Source organism: Taeniopygia guttata, chromosome 6 (genome assembly GCF_048771995.1).
Source record: "Taeniopygia guttata chromosome 6, bTaeGut7.mat, whole genome shotgun sequence".
In the NCBI taxonomy this organism is placed as follows: Eukaryota; Metazoa; Chordata; class Aves; order Passeriformes; family Estrildidae; genus Taeniopygia; species Taeniopygia guttata.
In genome coordinates, this window is record NC_133031.1 from 3351087 (window position 1) to 3370434 (window position 19348).

A 19348-nucleotide genomic window follows, 5' to 3' on the forward strand; every position below is an offset into this window, starting at 1 on the left:
ACTGAGTCAGTGCTGTGTAAGGAGAAGGAATTAAAGAGAAAACACCTCCAGCACCCCCTCCCTGCTTAAACTGTGCTTGTGCAAGAGCAGATAAAAGCACATCCATTTTGTGTATCCTACTCACCAATTTCTCCTTCCACTCCAGGTTTGGGAATGCTGATGGAGGTTCGAGTCTCTGTTTCTAGCCTCTTCTTGGTCTCCCCTTTCTTCCCAATGATGTACCTGGAGGCAGAAAGTGCAAGAGTTTCCCTCACACAGTGACACTGAACCACTCTCCATCACGTGTGTCCGGACCTGGACCCTCTGTGCTGGAGGGATGCACACACCCAGCTCCATATGCAGGACCACATCCAGGCACAGAGGTGATTCCCAGGACTCCACACATGTCCAGCCTGGGACAATGCTGAGCTATGGCTCACAACTGGCTTAAGCTAAAATAAGTTGGTAGGTCCACAACAGCTCTGCCTACCACGTCCTGCCACAGCCTCTCTGTCAGCTGGGTTAATCTCTTTTCCCTTTATCCCAGCTGAGAAAAGAAGGGCTCTATTTCAGCTTTTTGCTTTGCTCAAGGTAGTCATTTACCAGCATCCAAATACACAATGGACCACTTTTTCATCTCTGTATTTCAGAAAAACTATCTAACTAATAAAACTGTCAAAAATAACTAGATAAAACTTTGAACACTACAGGTTCTCCAGTAAACAAGGGACTGGAGTCAACAGCCAATTCCAGTTGTGTGTGCTTTCTCTGAAAGCTCCCACAAACTCTCCCCACCAGGCTGCTCGCTCCAGTTCTTCCTCCCCTTCCTTCTCCCACCCTCCTCGATGCTTTTATGTTCAAGGCAAGAGATGTTCAAAGAATCTCCTGCCAGCCAGCAAGCACCACCTGCTGTCCCTACCACGGGGACGGTGAGGAGTCAAGTGAGGCCCAACTGCACTAGAAAGGCATTGCCAATTTCCCCTTCCCCAGCACTCAAACCCAGAGCACAGAGTACATCCCAGAGATCCAGCGCTCACCCCAACCTCCAAAAATAAATATTCTGTGCTCAACTTCTTCCCCAGCTGGCGGCAAATCAAATAAACCAAAGCAGACAGGCTCACTTGTACAAGGGGCTGGGAACGTCCAGCCGGCACTGGAAGCCTCGCTCGGTCTCCTCCACCACAAAGGCATCGCAGGGTTCATCCACACAGTCACCAGGGCCTACCAGGAAAACCACATCAGACCCTGCACAACCTCTGTGAAGTTTGGCAGTGCTTTATGGATGACAACAGTCTCCTCCTAGCCTTCTTCCAAGGTTAAATGAAGGAAGGAATGGGCTTCTCTCTGCTGTGGATAACTGCTTTTTATTTATCACCTCACTCACTACCAGCCCCAGAACACATAATGACAGCTTCTAAATCCGGCCGGCTGGGAGGCACAGGAAGCAGGTAGTTACAAACCAGGGCTTTTCTCAGCTGGAGTTTGTGCAATTCCCACACAGTGGGAATGGTCTCTTCTGGCAGCCAATTTCAGAAATTTAAGGATGCAGAAGACAGATAAAAGGTGAGGGGAGTCTTGGTCGGACGGTTCAAGCCAGTGATTCAGAAACAGGCTCAGAGGAACAGATGCACCTTTCATCCGCAGGCTGCTCAGTCATGCACGGATCAAACAGAACACCCTGAAAGAATCCATGCTTCCTATTCCCTTTCCAACACAAGCAGGGATGAATTCGAACAGAAAGCACCTGGTTAAAGCTTAGTGCAACCACTGAAAGGCAAGGTGGGAGGAGAAACAGGACACAACTGCCATATTCTCTTCTGAAAACTAACAGTGGAGCTTTTCTGTGCCTACAACTTACACGTAACTACAGCAAACATGCAGGCAAGAAGTCAAAGTAAAGCACACCAGAACAGGAAGAATTTGGTCCCCAAAACAGGTAACACCTTCCAAAGACCAGTTTTAAAGGCACAAACATTGCAAGGACAGAGGGTCTTTAGCAAGCAGCTTCCATATCTGCAAATAAAGATGGTAAGGAAAAGAAAGAAACCTGGGAAAAACAGATCTACAGAGCTACACTGGTTTTCCCTTTTCCTGGAGTTCTTCCACAATCAGCAGGAAAACTGAACAGTCAGCAGCACAGTTACCAACCCACTTGGGATAACTGGGACTGTGTTTTTCTCTCTCTTGAACACCTCGATCTGCCACATGGGCAGGTCTCTGCACTCACAAAGGCATCAGAGACAACTCTGAGAGCTCCCTAGGTCCCCAGTGTTGATGGTTACACCTCCTGAGCATCCTTACCTGCACAGAAGTCCTCCTCCTCCTCGTGTGGGAAGGCCTGCTCTTGGATGAGATTTTTCCGGTACACTCGCCCCCCGATCCTTATCAAGGGGGGCCGCAGCACATCCATCCTGCTCCTCCTCCTACTGCAACAACAAAGACAGCTGTGCTAACCCAGGCCAAGGAAAAGCTATTTCAGTGTTTCCTTGCACACTGGGCTGGCAAGGACCTTAAAGCTCAGCTCATTCCAACGCCCTGCCATGGGCAGGGGCACCTTCCACCATCCCAGGTTGCTCTGATGGGGCAGCAACAGCTTCTGTGAGCAACATGTGCCAGGGCCTTGGCATCCTCATAGGAGAACAATTTCTTTCTAATATTCAATCTCAGCCTCCCCTCCTTGTGCTAAAAGTATTAAGAAAGGCAACATCTCCTCAAATGTTACGTGTCTCAATCAAAGAGCAATTTGATGAGAAGTCACAAGTAAGTAAAGCACAATCAAGTGGAAACAGGAAATTTAAGCAGGGTAAGGTATGTAACTCTGAAACTCACAGCTTTCAGCTAAAAGTCACTGTAATCTCAGTCAATGTGACATTTCAAAGTTTCTTTAGCTGGTTCTGAGTCAAAAATGTTTAGAGTAGAGAACATTTAATGGTGCTAAAACAAAGAGCCAGCAGTGTTCTGTCAGAGACTTCACATCTCCAACACTTGAATTTCTATATTCACTGGTGTGAAAAACACTTTTGTTAAAATTTTAGAAGTTTAATAGTAATGAAGATCAGGACAATAAGAGATGATAAAAGGTTAAGAATTATGGATGTCTGGGTGCCTGGCACTCTGCCACAAAGCACACCTTGCTAACAAAGGATTACTCTTTAAAAGCAATAGCCTATTGCATATTCATATATCTCATACATGATTTAAATATTCCTTTTAAACTAAGGTGTTTCTGCTTAATTTAATTTCACCCCCTCATCTTGTAAATCAATTTTCTTGGTTCTTCGAAGTCTAAGTTTTTCTGATAAGGAGATATTAATTTGTTTCTTGGGATCTTGGTGTCAGTTGTTATTTTTATATAGATAGGATACTATGAAGTATTTCTTGATTAATTTTTCTATTCTTTGAGTTAGTTATTAAAAGTATCTTACATCATATAGTTTCTATTTTAATATTATGCTATAGCCTAAAAACTGAATTTACTACATTACTTAAAAGAGATTAATACAGCATAACTTTATAACATAACACATATATAGTATTCCTTTTAATATTTGTGAAAAGTCAATATCGTAATATGTATTTATAACAACTGGCATGGTTAATTTAATATTGGTTGTCTCAATTTTAAACCAGCATCTGTTACTCAGAAAATATAGTTTCCAGGAAAAAAATCACCTTTGTCAGAAGGTTTACCTATCCACTGCAACAGAACAGGAAAAAATAAGAGCTTGCCTCAGAAGCAACTAGCGTGTATCACAGAGTGACATCAGGTTGAGAAGGTTAATACTTCTCCCCACAGTTCGAGCCCCACCTTTTAAAATGACTCACAACCATCTAAACTTAGACGGATAATAAAAAACATTACACTTCAACAAAAGCAGTAATTCCTGTGGCTCAAGGGAAGAAGTGCAGAGGTCAACTGTGCGCAATGACGGAAAAAGCCATGAAAATCAGTCGCTGGGGCTTTTGCTTCCACGCAGGCTTTTCTTGGGGAATTATGTTTTTAACACATCGGTGTCACAATTTCTTGACACAAGGACTTCTGCAAAGTGCGCAGCACCAGCGGGAGGCAGAGCGCAGCTGGGGCTGCAGCCTTGGGCCGGGTCCGGCTCCCGACGGCAGCATCCAGAAGGGCTCCGCGGGAACCAACCCCAGGCCACCAGGAGCACCGGCAGGGTCCGCACCGTGCGAATTCCCGGGGCGCCGAGGGCACCGCAGCAATACAGCCCCTCGGCGTTACAGCGGCACCCCTGCGGGAAGGCGGCGGGAGCAGCGAATGCGGCCGTACACCCGCGGCTGCCGCCGCCATTTTGTTCCCGCTCCCCCCGGCCCCGCTCCCCTCACGCGTCCCGCCGGAAGTGCCGCGCGCCCCGCCCCGTCATGCACCGCGAGCGCGGCCAGGCGTGCCGCCCGCACCGAGCCGCCGTCCGGGCTCCCAGGTGAGAGAGGACAGAGGGTTCGGCACGGCACCGGGGAGCGCCGGGAGGCGGCGGCGGCCCGGAAGGTGAAGGGCGGCGGCACGAGCGCGCGGGGAGGGCGGAGGCGGAGGCGGCGGCGCGTGGGCTCCGCACTCACCGCGAAGCGGCTCGGAGGGGCCATGGCCGGCAGGGCGGGGAGGAGGCGTGGCCAGCATGTGGGCGTGGCGATGACATCATCGTGGGCGTGGCCTCGCAGGGGCGGGAGCGCGGGCTCCCCGCCCCCCCAAGATGGCGGCTCCTGAGGCGCCTGAGGCGTCGGCCGGAGGTTGCTGTAACAGGCCCAGGCATCGCCCTGACCTGCCGCCTCCTCTCCTCTGTGTTTGTTTAAAATAAATCCCCTGCAGCCACGCTTAGGAATCTGTCGGGTCTGCGAGCCCCGGCTGGCACAGGTTCAGCGCAAACGATCGTCGCACCTCCCTTGCGAGCAGGGAGCTGAGCCTGAGGGTTTGATGAGGGAGGTGTTGCTGGGTGTAGCGTAGCAAAAATAAAAGTGTGTTTTATGCAGGCGTTTTTCATCACGGCCTGTAAGCCCCGAGCTTCCTGTGAGCTGCTGTTTTCTGTGTTACACACAGTTACCTTGAGCACTCTTGGGAAACTTAATTACAAGGGACAGAGGTACTGGGCAAGGGGAATGGCTTCCCGCTGACAGAGCGCAGGGTTAGGTGGGATATTGGGAAGAAATTATTCCCTGTGACCCCCTGGTGCAGGCTGCCCAGAGGAGCTGTGGCTGTCTACTATCTGTAAGTGTCCAAGGCCAGGTTGGATGGGGCTTGGAGCACCCTGGGATAGTGTGTCCCAGGAAGGTGTCCCTGCCCATGGCAGGGGGTGCAATGAGATGAGCTTTAAGGTCTTAAAACCCTATTTTATCCACAAAACCCTATTTTATCCACAAAACCCTCAAGTGCTTTCCAAGGGCACTGTCTGTGTACCCTACAGAGCCTGCAGTAGTGTACTACATATGATAACAGAAATGAATGAAATGGGCAGGATAATTTGGAAGTGCTTATAAATATTGGAGGAGCAGCAAGTGCTGTCACTGATAAGAGCCAAGCGACACCTTTTGTACTATCAGAGAGGGACGTAAGGAGTTTTAATTCCCATGTCATGACAAGCCCAGTACCTCTTAAAAACAAGGCTGAGAAGGGAGCGTGCAAGAGGCAGCTGTAATTGTGCTGCACAGGCAGATGGATCCTCAGGCACTGCCAGTTTAGGTCAAACACAGTGTTTGAAAGGCAAAAGCACGTCTGGAGCGATGCAGAAAGCAGCTGCTGTGGGTTAGGCACGGCGTGGCTCCGTGCAGGATGCAGCGCTGGGACTGGCAGTCCCACGGCCTTCCAGATTTTATGAGGCAGCAGGGCTTCTATGTTTGTGCTCCTGGAAACAAGGAGGAAAAAAGCAAAGGAACCCTGCCTTTTATGACCCCAGCGAGCAGGACAAGCACCAGGGCAGCTAAAGGCTGGTGAATTCAGGCCAGCAACCTGTACCTCGTTATTCTTGTGCACCCTCTGGATGAATTCCCAGGGGAATTCTGAGGGGTCGGAGCGGGGGTTACCTTCAGTTCTGGGGTGTGACAACTCTGCCCATCCCCACAGTGGTCACAGGCAGCTCTCCCACACACACAGGGCAGCTCTGGGCAGCGGGGGCGGCTTCATCCTGCCCCTCACTGCCCTGTCCGTCCTCAGAGGCATGTGGCCGCTGGCCCTGCGCCCCGGGGAGCTCCGAGATGCCCTTCCTAACTCAGGCTCTGCTCTTTGTCCTTCCAGGCTGGGCCGGGGTGCAATGGCAGCCTCCTCCTCGTCCTCCTCGGCCGGCGGAGTCAGTGGCAGCTCCGTGACAGGGTCGGGGTTCAGCGTTTCGGACCTGGCGCCGCCCCGGAAAGCCCTCTTCACTTATCCCAAGGGAGCCGGCGAGATGCTGGAAGGTGATTGCTGCTGCTCTTCTCCTTCCCCACTCCTCCTCCAGTTGCTGAACTTCTCACCCCACTGGCAAAAGCTGGGGGTAGAAAGGAAGCACAGTAGTTTGGTTGATCCCGGCTATCCCACCAGTTGTTGAGGAGGAAGTGATTTTTCTGGCAGTCACCTGCTTTTTATCTCCACGACAACACAGAACAGGAAGAATCTACCTGAAAGGGAGCATGACGGTGTTAATTGTTCATTGTTAGCTAATCCTTTGATGTCAGGCAGGGATTGCTGCGAGGATAGCTGAGACAGGCGTATTTTTCTTGGCAGAAGTAGTAATTTTCTTGGTTTGGGTTGGATTTGTCTGGGTTAGTCCAGGAGGCAGCTTGTCTCCCTGCCAGCTTGTATCTGGGTGCCTGAGCCCTGCCACCAGCTTCATTGGGATTGTGGAAGGAGAAGCCCAGCAAGCTCTGGGTGAGGGAGGAAGGGCAGGTCCTCTAGGTGACAGGGTTAAACCAGCATCTCTCTGTCTGCTGCCCTTGAACCTCCCTTGTCACTGGGATGGCAGGGACTGAGGCTGGAGTGTCCCTGTGGCAGCACAGGACAGCTGGGAACTGATGTCTGTGCCATTGAAGGGTTGTTTTTATTACACATTAGAGCCCATATGCCAGGCTATTGAAGTAATTATGACTAAAGGTTTGCTCACAGAACTTAACGAGCCATCAAAACAAATTAAAGTAATGAAGCACTTCGTGTTACCAAATAGACAGGCAGCTGTTCCTCCTGAGAGCCACTCGGCAGGACAGACAGGGAGCTGGAGGAAGGAATCCAACATTTAGGTTGGAAAAGGCCTTCAAGACCATCGAGTCCAGCCTGTGACCAATCCCCACCTTGTCAACAGCACCAGAGCACTGAGTGCCACGTCCAGTTGTTCCTTGCACACCACCAGGGACAGTGACTCCACTGCCTACCTGGACAGCCCCTTCCAATGTTTTTCCATGAAAAAATTCTTGCTGGTGTCTCCACGATGTATTTGGGGCAGCACTTCTAAGAGGAAGCTCTGAGCATGGTGAAACTATAGTTCTTCCCTGGGGTTCAGCTTTGGATTAGATTTTTTCAGAGTTTTGTCTTTGAAACTGCTCTCCACATTGTTGTGGCACAGAGCTTTAAATGGATTGTGCTTTGGGCTGACCTCTTTACCAGGAGCACAGCAGTTCGCCTGCTCTGGGTGGCAGCAGCAACCAAACACTGTCCCTATTGCAGGAAGCTCTAGGTTGGCTTTTGAATTTCTGACACCAAAGTGGATACACTCGTTCTTTCATCAGGCAGCTGCCTGTGGAGAAGTTGCAGTTTCCTCTTCAAAAATTCCCACTGACTGATTGATTTTTATTGCTACTTTAGTTATCTTGCTTGTTTCTAAATAAACCCATAGGTATTTTGGGGTTTTTTAGAAGGAGGCAGTATAAACTATGTCAGTGCTTGGTACACAATTAGCTATGTTTTCCAGATTGCTTTATTTCTGAGTCACTTGCATGATCAATTACCAGCTTGGATGGCAAAGATAAACATTATTTGAAACTCTGTGCAGGGTTATGGTCTGAGCCCGTGGGAAATCCTAAAGCATTCTAAGGACACGAGTGTCTGAGCCCTGAGGGAATCAGAGACAGCCATAACATTACCTGGCTTCTCCTTTAACTTCTATTTAAAATGGACTAAAATTGCTTGTCAGAGGGGATGTAACAGAATTCCACCTGGCATGTCTTCCCAGGCAGGATCAGGAACCAGCCAAAGCCCTGCCCAGGGACACAGGGGCTGCGGTCAGCTCAGGGGAAGCTCCTGGAATGAGGCAAGGGGAAGCCCACACCTCAAACATAAAAATAGGAGGTCAGGGGCACTGAAGGCTGCTCAGCCTCAAACTCTGGGGTTCAACCATCTCCCTTTTTATGTTTACAGATGGCTCTGAGAGGTTCCTCTGCGAGTCTGTGTTCAGCTTTCAGGTTGCGTCAACATTAAAGCAAGTGAAGCACGGTAAGCACAGGCCGCGTGTGGCTCGGGGAAGGCGGCGGGGGCAAAGCCTGACTTGCTCTGGGGTGGCAGCCACAAGAAAGCAGAGTGAACGCTAAGTCAGGCCACCACTGAGTCCTTTTGCAAGCTCTATGCAAAGCGCCAGGAGCCCACAGGCGGGGTGGGAACAGGCTGTGCCTCCCGAAGCTTGTTTTTCCTTGGCTGTGTGGCAGGACAAGGTGAGGCCGGAGGAGGAGGTTCTGGGCAGGAAACGCCCACGCTCTGATCTCGGCCCAGCGCTGACTGTCTCTCTGGCCTGGGGCAGAGGGACGCTCCATTCCACCTTTGTTTCTCTGCTGAGCCTTTGTGGCCCTGGCGGGGTCAAGTCAGGTTTCCAGAGTCACTCTGGAGGTGGCCACGCGTGGCGTGGCGTGGTGTGGCGTGACAGGGCTGAGCACACTCCCTGCCTCCCCAGGGAACAGCCTGACGTCCTGTTTGAACCTCTGCTTCCCTGCCAGGCCCTTTGCCCTCACCCAGGTGCCTGTGACCCAGCGATGGGCTTGGCTGCGTCACAGCCGTGGTTCTCACAGAGCCCAGCAGCAGATCCTGTCTGCTGCTTGAGGGTCACATCCTTTCTGGTCCCCGCCTCTCGTCTGCCAGAATGGTACTTCCACCTGTTGTCTCTGAGTGGAGAGGTTTCCTGTCCTGCTCCGGCTGTGGGGGTGTGCAGCAGCTTGCAAGGCTGTGATCCTATATTTCTGCACCAGAAAGCAAAGCTGAACTCCAGAGCCATTGTTTCCAGAGCTCTGCTGTGGCTGCTGCTACACAGCCTGGCACCCCAATAGACAGCAGCCTTTGGAACTGTGGAGCACCTCCCTGTTTTCTCCCTGTAAGAAAGGTGGAGGGCTTAAAAAAAAAGATCGAGGTCATCATTTTTTGGCTTCTTTGTTTGACAGTTCCCAAAAGAGTGCAGGAGGTGGAGTGAGAACAGTCCCTCTTAAAGCACCCACTGCTGCAGTCAGCATAAATCACACAGTTTATGTTACGCCTCTTGCTAGCCCTGGGCCACCTCTCCAAGAGGCTGCAGTGAGCTTACAGCACTGTTAGACTTCCAGCAGAGCTGGGAGAAGGGATGTTCCCATCTCTGCACCACTGCAGCACATTTAACTGAAAATGGACCCTGTGTGCCCAACACGCGACTGGTTATAAATAAACCTGAGAGGAAGATGTTGTCTGGGGACCTTCCTCTCATCAGCAGGCTCTAGTTGCAGAGCCTCTCTGCCACCCTCATCCAGGTCCTCCTCCAAGGACCTTCATCAAAAGCACAGTTCCTGCTGCTGCACCCAGCTCCACCGTGGGCTGACCAAGCCCTCTCTGAACTTCTCTGTTCTTCTGCACTATAAATATTTATGCTTTATGAAATGAGCTTCGTCCTGTTTTCACCCCCATACACTAATGGGCCTGATGTTTCCCTGTTAGGACTTGAATGTACATGGCACGGGCAGGGATGGGTAAACACACGCTGGGGCAGAAAAGCCTGTCCCTGCTTTCTCCTTGCTGTTTGCACAGAGTGGGTTTGAATTCAAATGGGGCTCCATGGGTTTTATTCTGCCCTGCTCCCCACTGACAGCTGGGAATTTGCATCTAATTGAAAGGTTTAATTGCACTGCCATTGCAAACCACAGTTACCTTTGAACTCCTCGCAGATCAACAAGTCGCAAGGATGGAAAAACTTGCCGGTCTGGTGGAAGAGCTGGAGGCAGATGAGTGGAGGTACAAGCCAATAGAGCAGCTCTTGGGATTCACTCCCTCCTCAGGCTGAGCATGTCTGGATTACTGCTGTCAGGGAGCGGAAGAAGAATGTTCTCTGGCCTGGCTTCAAAACACCCCCCATTCATCAGATGCCGACAGCTGCATCAGCAGAACGGGGCTTTGGGTTTTTTTGAGAGTGGGGATCCCCCGTAAAGCTGCCAATAAATGGAAATGACAAGATTCTGTAGATCTTTACAGGCTGGCAGGGCTTGGTTTCTGTAACTTAGAAGGCAGGATCAGCTGTACAGCCCCCAGAGAATCTCCATGTTGTTTATGGAGGAGGGCACACGGACAGCGTGGCTGCGGGGAGGGCGACCCCGTAACTCAGGTTCCCGCTGGAGCACAGCCGGAGCGCTGGGTGAGCAGGGAAACCCTCTGGAGCAAATGCCAGAAGCACTCCTCAGCCCCTGCCATTGTTCTGGGGGATGGACACAAACTGTCCCAGTGTGGGGTGAGGGGCCAAGTGGTGTCACCTGCTCCAGCAGTGCCTCAGCCATTGCCCAAACCGTTCCCTCTTCATCACCGTTTCTCTGGTAGTGCTGCCAGGACACTGCTCTGTCTTTTAATACCCTGAAACTTTGTCCTCTTTGTTCAGTATTAGATTTCTCTGTGACAATAAAATAACTGTGTCTTTGAAACTCTTTATCTGGTCTGATGAGGGAAAGAATCAGCTGTTTGGGAGTTAAGGAGGTTTAGTGAAGCTCAGAGGCAGATCGACTGTCATGATGGTAGACTGAAGTTCAATGTGAGAGGAACCAAACTATGCTCAAAAGTGACTTAAGTGAGATTTGAATCCTGCTTTAACTCAGCCAGAGGAGAAGACCCTGGTTTAAACCCATCCATTTTAATAATCTTGTTTTTTGGTTGTACTTCACTTCTGTTCTTGGAGGGAATTGGATTTCCACGTTCTGGTGTAACCATTTCCACATGTTGATTTTCCATGGATGAGAGCCTTCGCCCCATGGCTCTGCCTGCCAGCAGGGGGTAGGAGCAGCACCGCATGCAAGCAATTATTTGATTTATTGCTCCAGATGCCTAATTTTTCCATTTTCAACATCTTACTTACGAGGTGATTGTATTTTTCACTCACTATTTCAGCCTAGTCACATCTGCATTGAAACAGATTAACTGGGATCCATTCCCATTTTAGATGACCAGCAATTAGCTAAAACTGAAGGGGAAAAGTATACAGCCACCGTCTGTGCTTGCTGCTGTTAATAAATCAGTCCCAGTGCCAGAGTCAGCTCTGGGCAATCCAGAGCCCCACGCTGCCCGGTCCGCAGGTGAAGCTGCAATTCTGACTCTGTGGAAATTCACGGAGGGGTGTTCCCACATAGGGCTGCAGCTCAGCTGAGACTGTCCCACGCTGGCTGCCCCGGCCCTGGCCCCAGCCCAGAAAACCTCCTCCCCAGCCTTGGAGGGCTGCCAGGCCCCGCTCTGCGGGGGCCTCCTGCACAGTCCGTGGCTCCGCGGCCAGGAGCGCTCCAAACGTGACGGCAGGCGGGATCCAAACTCCATCCCAGATGGGCTTGCTCGAGAAAGAAGGGAGTGCTTCAGCTCTCCACTTTCTTGTTTGCTTGGTGGCATCTATTTGTAATCCTGCTTACCCCAGCCACCTAAATCTACCTTGGCCAAACCTGCTAAAAATCCTCACTCCATATCATTGTGGGGTTTGAAAACAGGAACAGTAGATTCCTCAAACTCAGTCACTCACACCCGCTCCCCCCTGCTCACTGACCCAGCACAATCAGGCACAGAAAGAGCTTTTCCTTTTCACTGCTCAACTTGGGAAACTTTTCTACCTTGCCAGCCCTCCTGGGATGCCAGGGACTCGGTGCCTGCAGCTCTGCCCAGGGGCTGCAGTCCCAGAACTTTCCCATCCAGATCCAGGACACAGCGGGACTCGGATTTATCCCCCTTGCCCTCCTCCCATTGCTTGTTTTGCAGCAGTTTCTTGTGCTGGGACAGACCAGGAGCAGGGAACGTCCCTAGCTCCGTGCTGTACATGGTGTGTTTGTATGTGTGCCCAGCACCAAAATAGACACATGTGTGAGAGCCATTGAGAGGAAGTGAAAAGTTCACCCTGTACAGTACTACGAATGCAAAAACATGTTGTTGGCCGTTCCCTCCTCCCGCTCAGTAAACACTTTATGTAAGGCAGGGAGAACTGGAGGGATCTGTGTGGGCAAAAGCCTTCCACACTCCCCCTCCTCCAAACCCAGGTTTTCCCTGGCAGCTGGAAATTCCCAAACCAACCTATTTCCTGCTTTGCAGATCAGTGGGGCTGCGCCAGCAGTGGATATTTCTCCTTGGGGTGTGGAAGCCCCACATCCCCCTTGCCCCGGGAGCCCGGGGGCCGTTCTGCTGGGCGCGGAGCACAGGGGGGAGGGAGCCCAGCAGCTGCCAGAAAAAGTTGATGCGGGGAGGGGAGGGAAAGTAAAAAAAGAGCAGAACAAAGAGCCTTGTTCAGAGCTGCTGTTGGTTTTCCTGTGGGTGCTCGCAGCAGAACGTTATGTACCGGCACAAGCCCCGCTCAACCTCCCCTCCTCGGCTCCTCTCGCCGCTGGCCATGGCCCCAGCACCGGCCATGGCGCCAAGGCACGCGCTCGCCTTGCTGCCTGGGCAGGCCGCCCGCCAGGAGGGCCTCTCCCAACATCGAGGATGCTGCAGTGTGGGGCAGCACCCCCAGAAACTCCCTCTGCCATCTGCGCCCCCAGAAGCACCCAAGGCGAGATGAGTTTCACAGCCCACACCCTGCGAGCGACACGGTGCCGACCCAGCACTCAACCCAGCGCTCACATCTCAGCTGCCAAAACCTGTCCACCTCCCTCCTGGATGCATGTTCCTTGTTCCTCCGCCCGGCTCCTGCAGCTGCTTGTCCCAGGGGCGAGAGACGGGCCCCAAAGGTTTGGCTGTGGCACAGACCTGCCTGGCCAGCAGCACGCCGGGACCTGCCACCGCGTCCCACACAGCCAGAGCTCACCTGTCGGAGCTGGCCACGGCCTTGGAAGATGCAGGGTCACCCCTCCTGTGCCTGTCACCCCAGCCACAACCAGGGACCTGGTGTGAAGGACACACACCCCACCAGGCACTTAGGGGGCACAGTAAAAACCATGGCCTCAGACCCTCTGTTACTTGGACACAGAGGATCCCACCGGTGTTTGTGCCAACCCAATGTGCCAAAACAGTGTGTAAATTTACCTAAGAGCAACTGTTTGGGCTACAGAGCTGCTGGGAAAAAACATGAAGCCAGGGACTCCTCCATAACAATAGCCCATGGGGCAGGAATTTGCTCCCCACCATACAGGGGCACAGTTTGCACCCGACGTGCGCCAGAGCACACACTGAGCCCTTCAGTACATCTCCTCCCTTCCTCCTCCTCCTCTTCCTCCTCCTCCTTCTTCCCAGCCCCCTCCCCCTGCAGCCCGCAAAAGCGCTGAGCTCAGCACATCTCGGGCAGGGGCCCAGCCAAGGACCCTCCCCAATGCCAGCCGCTCCCCTGGCTCCTGCTTAACCCTTTGCAAAGCCAGGCTGGAAATCAGAACAATCGAGTCAATCTCGTCCCAGACAGGCACAGCTGGCTGGGAACAGACTGTCCAGAAAGCCTCAATCTCTGCTCTCCCAGAAAGGACAGCAGGTCAGGGGGAAAGACACGCTGCTCCTCCACAGAAACCACGCTGGGTTTACTGCCAGCAGCAGGACCGGGGCAGGGGAAGTGCAGGGATTGCCAACACTGTAGCTAAAACTTTGCTTTCCAGCCCAAAACCATTCCTAGAGGCCCTGCTACAGAGGAGTGGCCTGGATCTCAGCTTCTTTTGGGAAGCAGAAGGAGCTGCCAGCCCCACATTGCCTCCCCTCCCCTCCCAGCTGGATTATTTTATTGCAGGGATCAAAAATTACATTTCCCTTTAAAACTTGCCATTGCACCAGAGCTGCTTGCTCTGCTGCCTACCAGGAGATGTTATGGCAAAGAAAGAAAAATATTTATGCTTGCCTCTAGAATTCCAGCTTATTTTTAGCAAGATGCCTTCCCTGTGGTCCTTTACCTCTTTTTTGTTTATTTGCTGCTTTCCCCCTGTTTTGACCCCCCAAACCAGCAGATTCTCATCTATTTTCAGCCTCACCCAGCCGATGTTCGTACCAATGACTTGGTGGCTGTGGGAAGAAATAACCCATGAGATACATTTTGTGAAAAACAGGATCCCAAGCACCATCCCGCTGAGTGTGCAAATATCGTAGTGTATTTTTAACAGCTGGGGGACTGTTCATTTTTTGTCCCAAAAACCGAGGGAGTATCTATGCAAGCTGTAGGCACAAGCCCGGAGGACTTGTTCCCAACTCCCCACACCTCTCCTCTGCACCCTGGGATGCTACCCACTCCCCCAGCCTGGACTTCCACGCCCAAAATGCAGATGGATTGAAGTTCTGACCCCTAAAAAGCAGCTGCAGCTGCTGCTGGGGTGCCCAGACCCCTTTCTGCACCCTTTGGGTGGCAGGTCAGAGGCTGTGGGTGGGGGACCCGTGCCCCGTGTGCTCCGCACCGTGTTTATCGGCGGGCTCTTATCCCTCTGGGCTCGGGAAGGACAGGAGCCAAGATAGGTCCTGGGGTGGCTTCAGAGTGTGCTCAGCCCCTCCGATAAAGCCGCAGGCAGCGCGGCGGGAGGACAAACAGCCCTTTATCTCCGCCGGGGCTCCTTGCACTGCTCGGGGTCGGCTTTGCGAAGGGCACGGACGCGGGGAGCGGCACGCAGGGCCCGCGGCGTGTCCCGGCCCCCGTTTAGGAGCCACCGGGGACGGCAGCTGGGGTTACCGCAGCCTGGCACGGAGCACAGCCCATCCCAGCCTGGCCGTGCCCTGCCCCGCACCCCTTGATCTCCAACAAGTTTCGCTCCACCATCCCTTCCTGCCTGAGGAAAGCGGGACAAGGCCGGCGAACGGGTGGGGGCTGTCCCTGGAGCGGGGCAGCAGGGCTCAGCGCCATCCCGTGCCGGGGCACCCGTATCCAGCCCCTGGAATTCGAGGCGGATCAAACCCCGGTAACCCACAGGGGAACCCGCACTGGCTTCCCGGCCCAGGGACGGTTCGGGGACCGCAGGGATACGGCGTGTGTCCCCCTCCCCGTCGGAACGTGACGCCTGTGCCCGAGCGATGGGCTGGCCCCAGGGCTGCGGGGGTGTCCGGGGGTGCTGCCGGGCCCGGTGGTGCGGGGGTGCGGGGGTGCTGTCGGGCCCGGGGGTGCGGGGATGCGGGGGTGCGGGGCTGTGGGGATGCTGTCGGGCCCTGGGGTGCTGTCGGGCCCGGGGGTGCTGTCGGGCCCGGGGGTGCGGGGGTGTCCGGGGGTGCGGGGGCCCGGGGGTGTCCGGGGGTGCGGGGGTGTCCGGGGGTGCGGGGCCGCCCTGACGCAACCGCGGACCCCGCTTGCAGCGCCCGGGGCCGCGCCGGCCGCCAGGGGGCGTGGCCAAGGAGGGGGCGTGGCCTCCCCGCTGTCACCGGGCAGGAGAGACGCCGCGGACGTGCCCCGCGCTCCCATTGGCGGACGCGGAGGGGGCGTGGCCAAGCGTGCCGCGGGTATATAGGGGCGGGGCGCGGCGGTGCGGGCAGAGCGGCGGCGGAGTCGGGACCGTGCCGGTTGTGCCTTTTCCGGAGCCATGCCCGGGCTGTGGGAGCGGCTGGCGGGCGGCGAGCGGGGCCGCCTGGAGACCTCCGACTGCGAGTCTCTGGGCAGCGCCTCCGGCTCGGAGGGAGGTGAGTGCGGGGCCCTCAAGGCTGGAGGATTGATGAGGGTCCCTGGGCGGAGGGGTCGTGGTGCTGTGCCAAGCCCCTGTGTGCACCCGCAGAACCACCAGCACACCCCTGTTATCCCCCGAACCCCTGGGATCGGTGTCTCCCGCGCCCATGGCACCCCCGTCGCTGACCTGCCTTTGTCCTCTCCGCAGATGCCGAGTACGCCGAGGGGATCTCCCTGCCGGACATGGACCTGGAGCTGCTGCACGACCCCGAGGACGAGCTGCTGTGCGCCAGCCTGATGGACGTGGTGCAGGCCACGCTGGGCCGGGCGGCGCTGGGCGCCAGGCGCTGCTCGCGGCTCCTGATGCCGGCCCAGCTGCAGGCGCAGGTGCGGGCGGAGCTGCTGCGCCTGGCGTGCAGCGAGCCCTGCGGGCTGCGCGGGGCCCTCCTGGACCTGTGCGTGGAGCACGGCAAGGCCTGCCACGACGTGGGGCACATCGCCGCCGACCCCGCTGTGGTGCCCACCTTCCAGCTCATCCTGGTGCTCCGGCTGGACTCCCGCCTCTGGCCCAAGATCCAAGGACTCTTCTCCTCGGGGCCGGCCTTCGCGCCGCTGAAGCTGAGCACGGGCTTCAGGGTGATGAAGAAGAAACTGTACAGCTCCGAGCAGCTGCTCATCGAGGAGTGCTGATGGGCTGGGCCGGAGGAGCCACTTCCCAAGTGCTTTGGAAGAGCCGGGCAGAGCGTGGCGGCTCCTGGCAGCCGCTGTAGTTTAGGTTAGGCTGGAGTAGGGCTGTAGGTGGAAGTAGTTGGGGCAGGCCGAGTCCCCGTGGGGCCTGCCCGTGCCGGGACATCCTTGGCGTGGAGCAGCCGGAGGTCGCTTCTCGCCGGCGGTGATTGATTGTGGGGTGATCCCGGCGAGCGCGCCCCCGGAGGCGGCAGCGGGGCTGCCGGAGGGGCGCTGCTCTCCTGATGGCTGATCAATCGTGGGGGGTTTTTGTAAACTAGGATTGTAATCAATGGGGTCTCAGGGGGAGGGGCAGCGTGGCGGTGAGTGGCGGCCGAGGGGGTCTGGATCAAAGGCAAGGCCCAGCTGGAATTGTGTCTTGGATCACGAGGGCCGTGGGAGAGGGGCCGGAGGGCAGGACCCCCGGCCCTGACACGCTGGGGGCACTTCGTTGGTTACAGTTTACACTCATACACTTGATGTTCAAGTGCGAAAATTCCTATGCAATCGTGTCGGGTGGTTTTTTACTTTTCTAATAAAACTTGTTGTGATTGATAAGCTGCCGTCTCCCTGTTGTCACCTCTGCTGGGGGAGGGATGATGCAACCACCGGTTTGAAATCCCTGCTGGCACCCTCGGGAAGCCTTTCGCTGGTGGGACTTGGATGTTTTGGGAATGGTGGGGAATCCCACTGCACCCACTCCTAATGGGAGCCACGGGGCTGTGACTCAGGGGGGCTGAGTCAGGCCCCCAAACCTGCTGATACCCAGCGAGGAGCACCCCAAACACCCAGCGAGGGATGCTGCTCCTCCCGGGGCAGCCACGCAGGGAAATGGGGCAGAAAGCCAGGAGAACGGGCTGGCACTGGGACTGAGGGGGAGGAAGAGGAGGAGGAGGAGGAGGAGGGTCACACCTGCCGGGGGAGCCCAGCCCCAAACGCACTCTGCAACACTGAGGCCAATTACCCAAACCTGCAATTAGAGGCCTCGGGGAAGAGGCTTTCACTCAAGGATAATTAAGCTGCTTGGCAAATGAGGAGCCCGTGGAAGGTGTAGGGGGGATAAAACTGGCCTGAAAAGCCATTTCCATTCACATGTGAGCTCATTCCGGCTCAGCCTTGGGTTGCTTGATTTTTGTTTTTTACTTTTTTGTAATAGCACTGTGGACAGACAAACAGTGACTTTTTGATGAAAATTTTCACCATTAAAAGCTTGTTTTTGACATGAATGACCCATAACTGGAGTGCCGAGAGCAGAGACTGCTCACTGGCGTAAATATAATTTTGGAGCAGTCAAGGCAACAAGCAATGCCAGGCTCACACAGCTGGAAATGCACCTTTAGGATTTCCCCAAAAGTTTTGGAGTTTGGAGCATTTCTCAAATGATCACATACTAGAGCATCCCACCCTCATGTGAGGGGCATCATCCAGCACCAACCCACCCCTGGAGACACTGAGAGGGGTGGAAGGGGAACTGCAAAGCCCAATTCCATGGCCAGCCCGGGCTGGAAGCAGCACACTGATCCCAGGCACAGCAGCAGATTTACGGTGACGGCAGCACCACCAGCAGCTCAGCCCTGCCGAGGCATCCCGGCTCTGGGAGTGGGATTTACAGCCCCAGAAATACGTGGGATTTTAAATACCCAGCTCCTAAAGGGATGGCCCTGCGCCTGTGCTGCTCATCCCCCTCACCAGTCACTCTCAGGGAAGGCGATGGGCTCCGCATCGATTTTTTTTTAATTATCAGCCCAAGAAAACAAAAAGAAAACCCCACCAAAATTCCCAAAAGCCAACACAGAGCGGCGGCACAGCCTCTGTCCTGGGGGTGCCCAGCAAAACCTTCCGTGTGGGACCATGCAACCTTGGAATGCCCCAGTCACAGCCCCAGCTATGAGGGTGAAACTTTGCTTTTATTTATACAAAAATGGCTTTTCTATGAGAAATTTGGGGGTGTCTCAAGGTTCCTGGAGTTTGGCAGCTCCCTGGAAGGTGCAGAAACTTCCAGCAATGCTAGATGAAATGTCTCCCAGGGCAGGGGGTTACGCAAAGGGATATTTTGGGACCCGGGAAGAGTCGGGCTATTTGTAGCACCAGCATCAGCCCAGAGATGCCAGGTGCCAGCAGAGGACAGGGAGATTTTTGGGGGCATCAGCAGCAATAAGGGAAATGAAAGTTTAAATCCCAGCATAACGTTAAACTCTCATGTTTTTGCTACCAAAAACAATCATGTGGGGAAGAGAGGTCCCCTTGGCTCCCTACCTGCCAGAGGAGGATGTCCCTGGAGCACCTGCCTGCCTTTGATGCCTCCCTGCCTTTGGCAGCCACTCCAATTAAAAGCTTGGGCTAACGAGCTAATGGGCAGCTCAAACCACTCACACCTTTGGTGAGTGGGCAGGGACCAGCACACCCTGAAATTCAAGAGTGTCTCCCATTGCTCCGGGCTGGGAATGACCCAAAATGCAGCAAAACCACCCCAAAACCTGGGCTGTGGATGTGCCCTGTGCAGGCAGGGCTGACTCACCGCCAGAGGGGAAATGGCAGGGACGTGACCCTTGGCCTCTGAGAGGAGGGGAAAAAAAGGGAAAGGGGAGAAATTCCCACCCTTGCCCTCAGAGAAGGGGCAAAAGGGGGAAATTCCCACCTAAAACTTCCAGCACTTTGGTGCATGGGCCTGGGGAGGAAAAGAGACCCATCCCAAATCCACCCCCGAGGCTTTGGGGCCAGCAGCC

The 19348-nt window shown here is 54.5% G+C and overlaps 3 protein-coding genes across 7 annotated transcripts in view; 2 read left to right on the plus strand and 1 right to left on the minus strand.

Annotated features, from left to right (window-relative positions):
• Window positions 1–4628, minus strand: part of ASCC1 (activating signal cointegrator 1 complex subunit 1) — a 35441-nt gene extending 30813 nt beyond the window's left edge. For 2 of the 4 annotated variants that reach the window (XR_012056647.1, XM_030275689.4), the window contains exons 1-4: window positions 4552–4628; window positions 2281–2405; window positions 1101–1200; window positions 125–222 (exon numbers count right to left, since the gene is read on the minus strand). Coding sequence is in view for 3 of the 4 variants with exons in the window: in XM_030275689.4 (XP_030131549.4) it covers window positions 125–222; window positions 1101–1200; window positions 2281–2405; window positions 4552–4628 (400 nt within the window). In the remaining variant the exon portion in view is untranslated. Of the gene's footprint in view, window positions 1–124; window positions 223–1100; window positions 1201–2280; window positions 2406–3841; window positions 3976–4551 lie in introns of those variants that run through there. The other 2 variants (XM_030275690.4, XM_002195143.7) reach the window with 2 other exon arrangements.
• On the plus strand, window positions 4260–10806 carry ANAPC16 (anaphase promoting complex subunit 16). Of its 2 annotated transcripts, none has more exons than XM_030275551.4 (4): window positions 4260–4415; window positions 6218–6375; window positions 8306–8380; window positions 10063–10806. In XM_030275551.4, the coding sequence occupies exons 1-4, from the start codon at window positions 4357–4359 to the stop codon at window positions 10176–10178; spliced, it is 408 nt and encodes a 135-aa protein (XP_030131411.4). In that variant the 5' UTR covers window positions 4260–4356; the 3' UTR covers window positions 10179–10806.
• Window positions 10807–15729: 4923 nt separating this feature from the next.
• Window positions 15730–17180, plus strand: DDIT4 (DNA damage inducible transcript 4). The gene is made up of 2 exons (XM_002195058.5): window positions 15730–15913; window positions 16105–17180. The coding sequence occupies exons 1-2, from the start codon at window positions 15817–15819 to the stop codon at window positions 16584–16586; spliced, it is 579 nt and encodes a 192-aa protein (XP_002195094.2). The 5' UTR covers window positions 15730–15816; the 3' UTR covers window positions 16587–17180.
• The last annotated feature ends 2168 nt before the right edge of the window (window positions 17181–19348 follow it).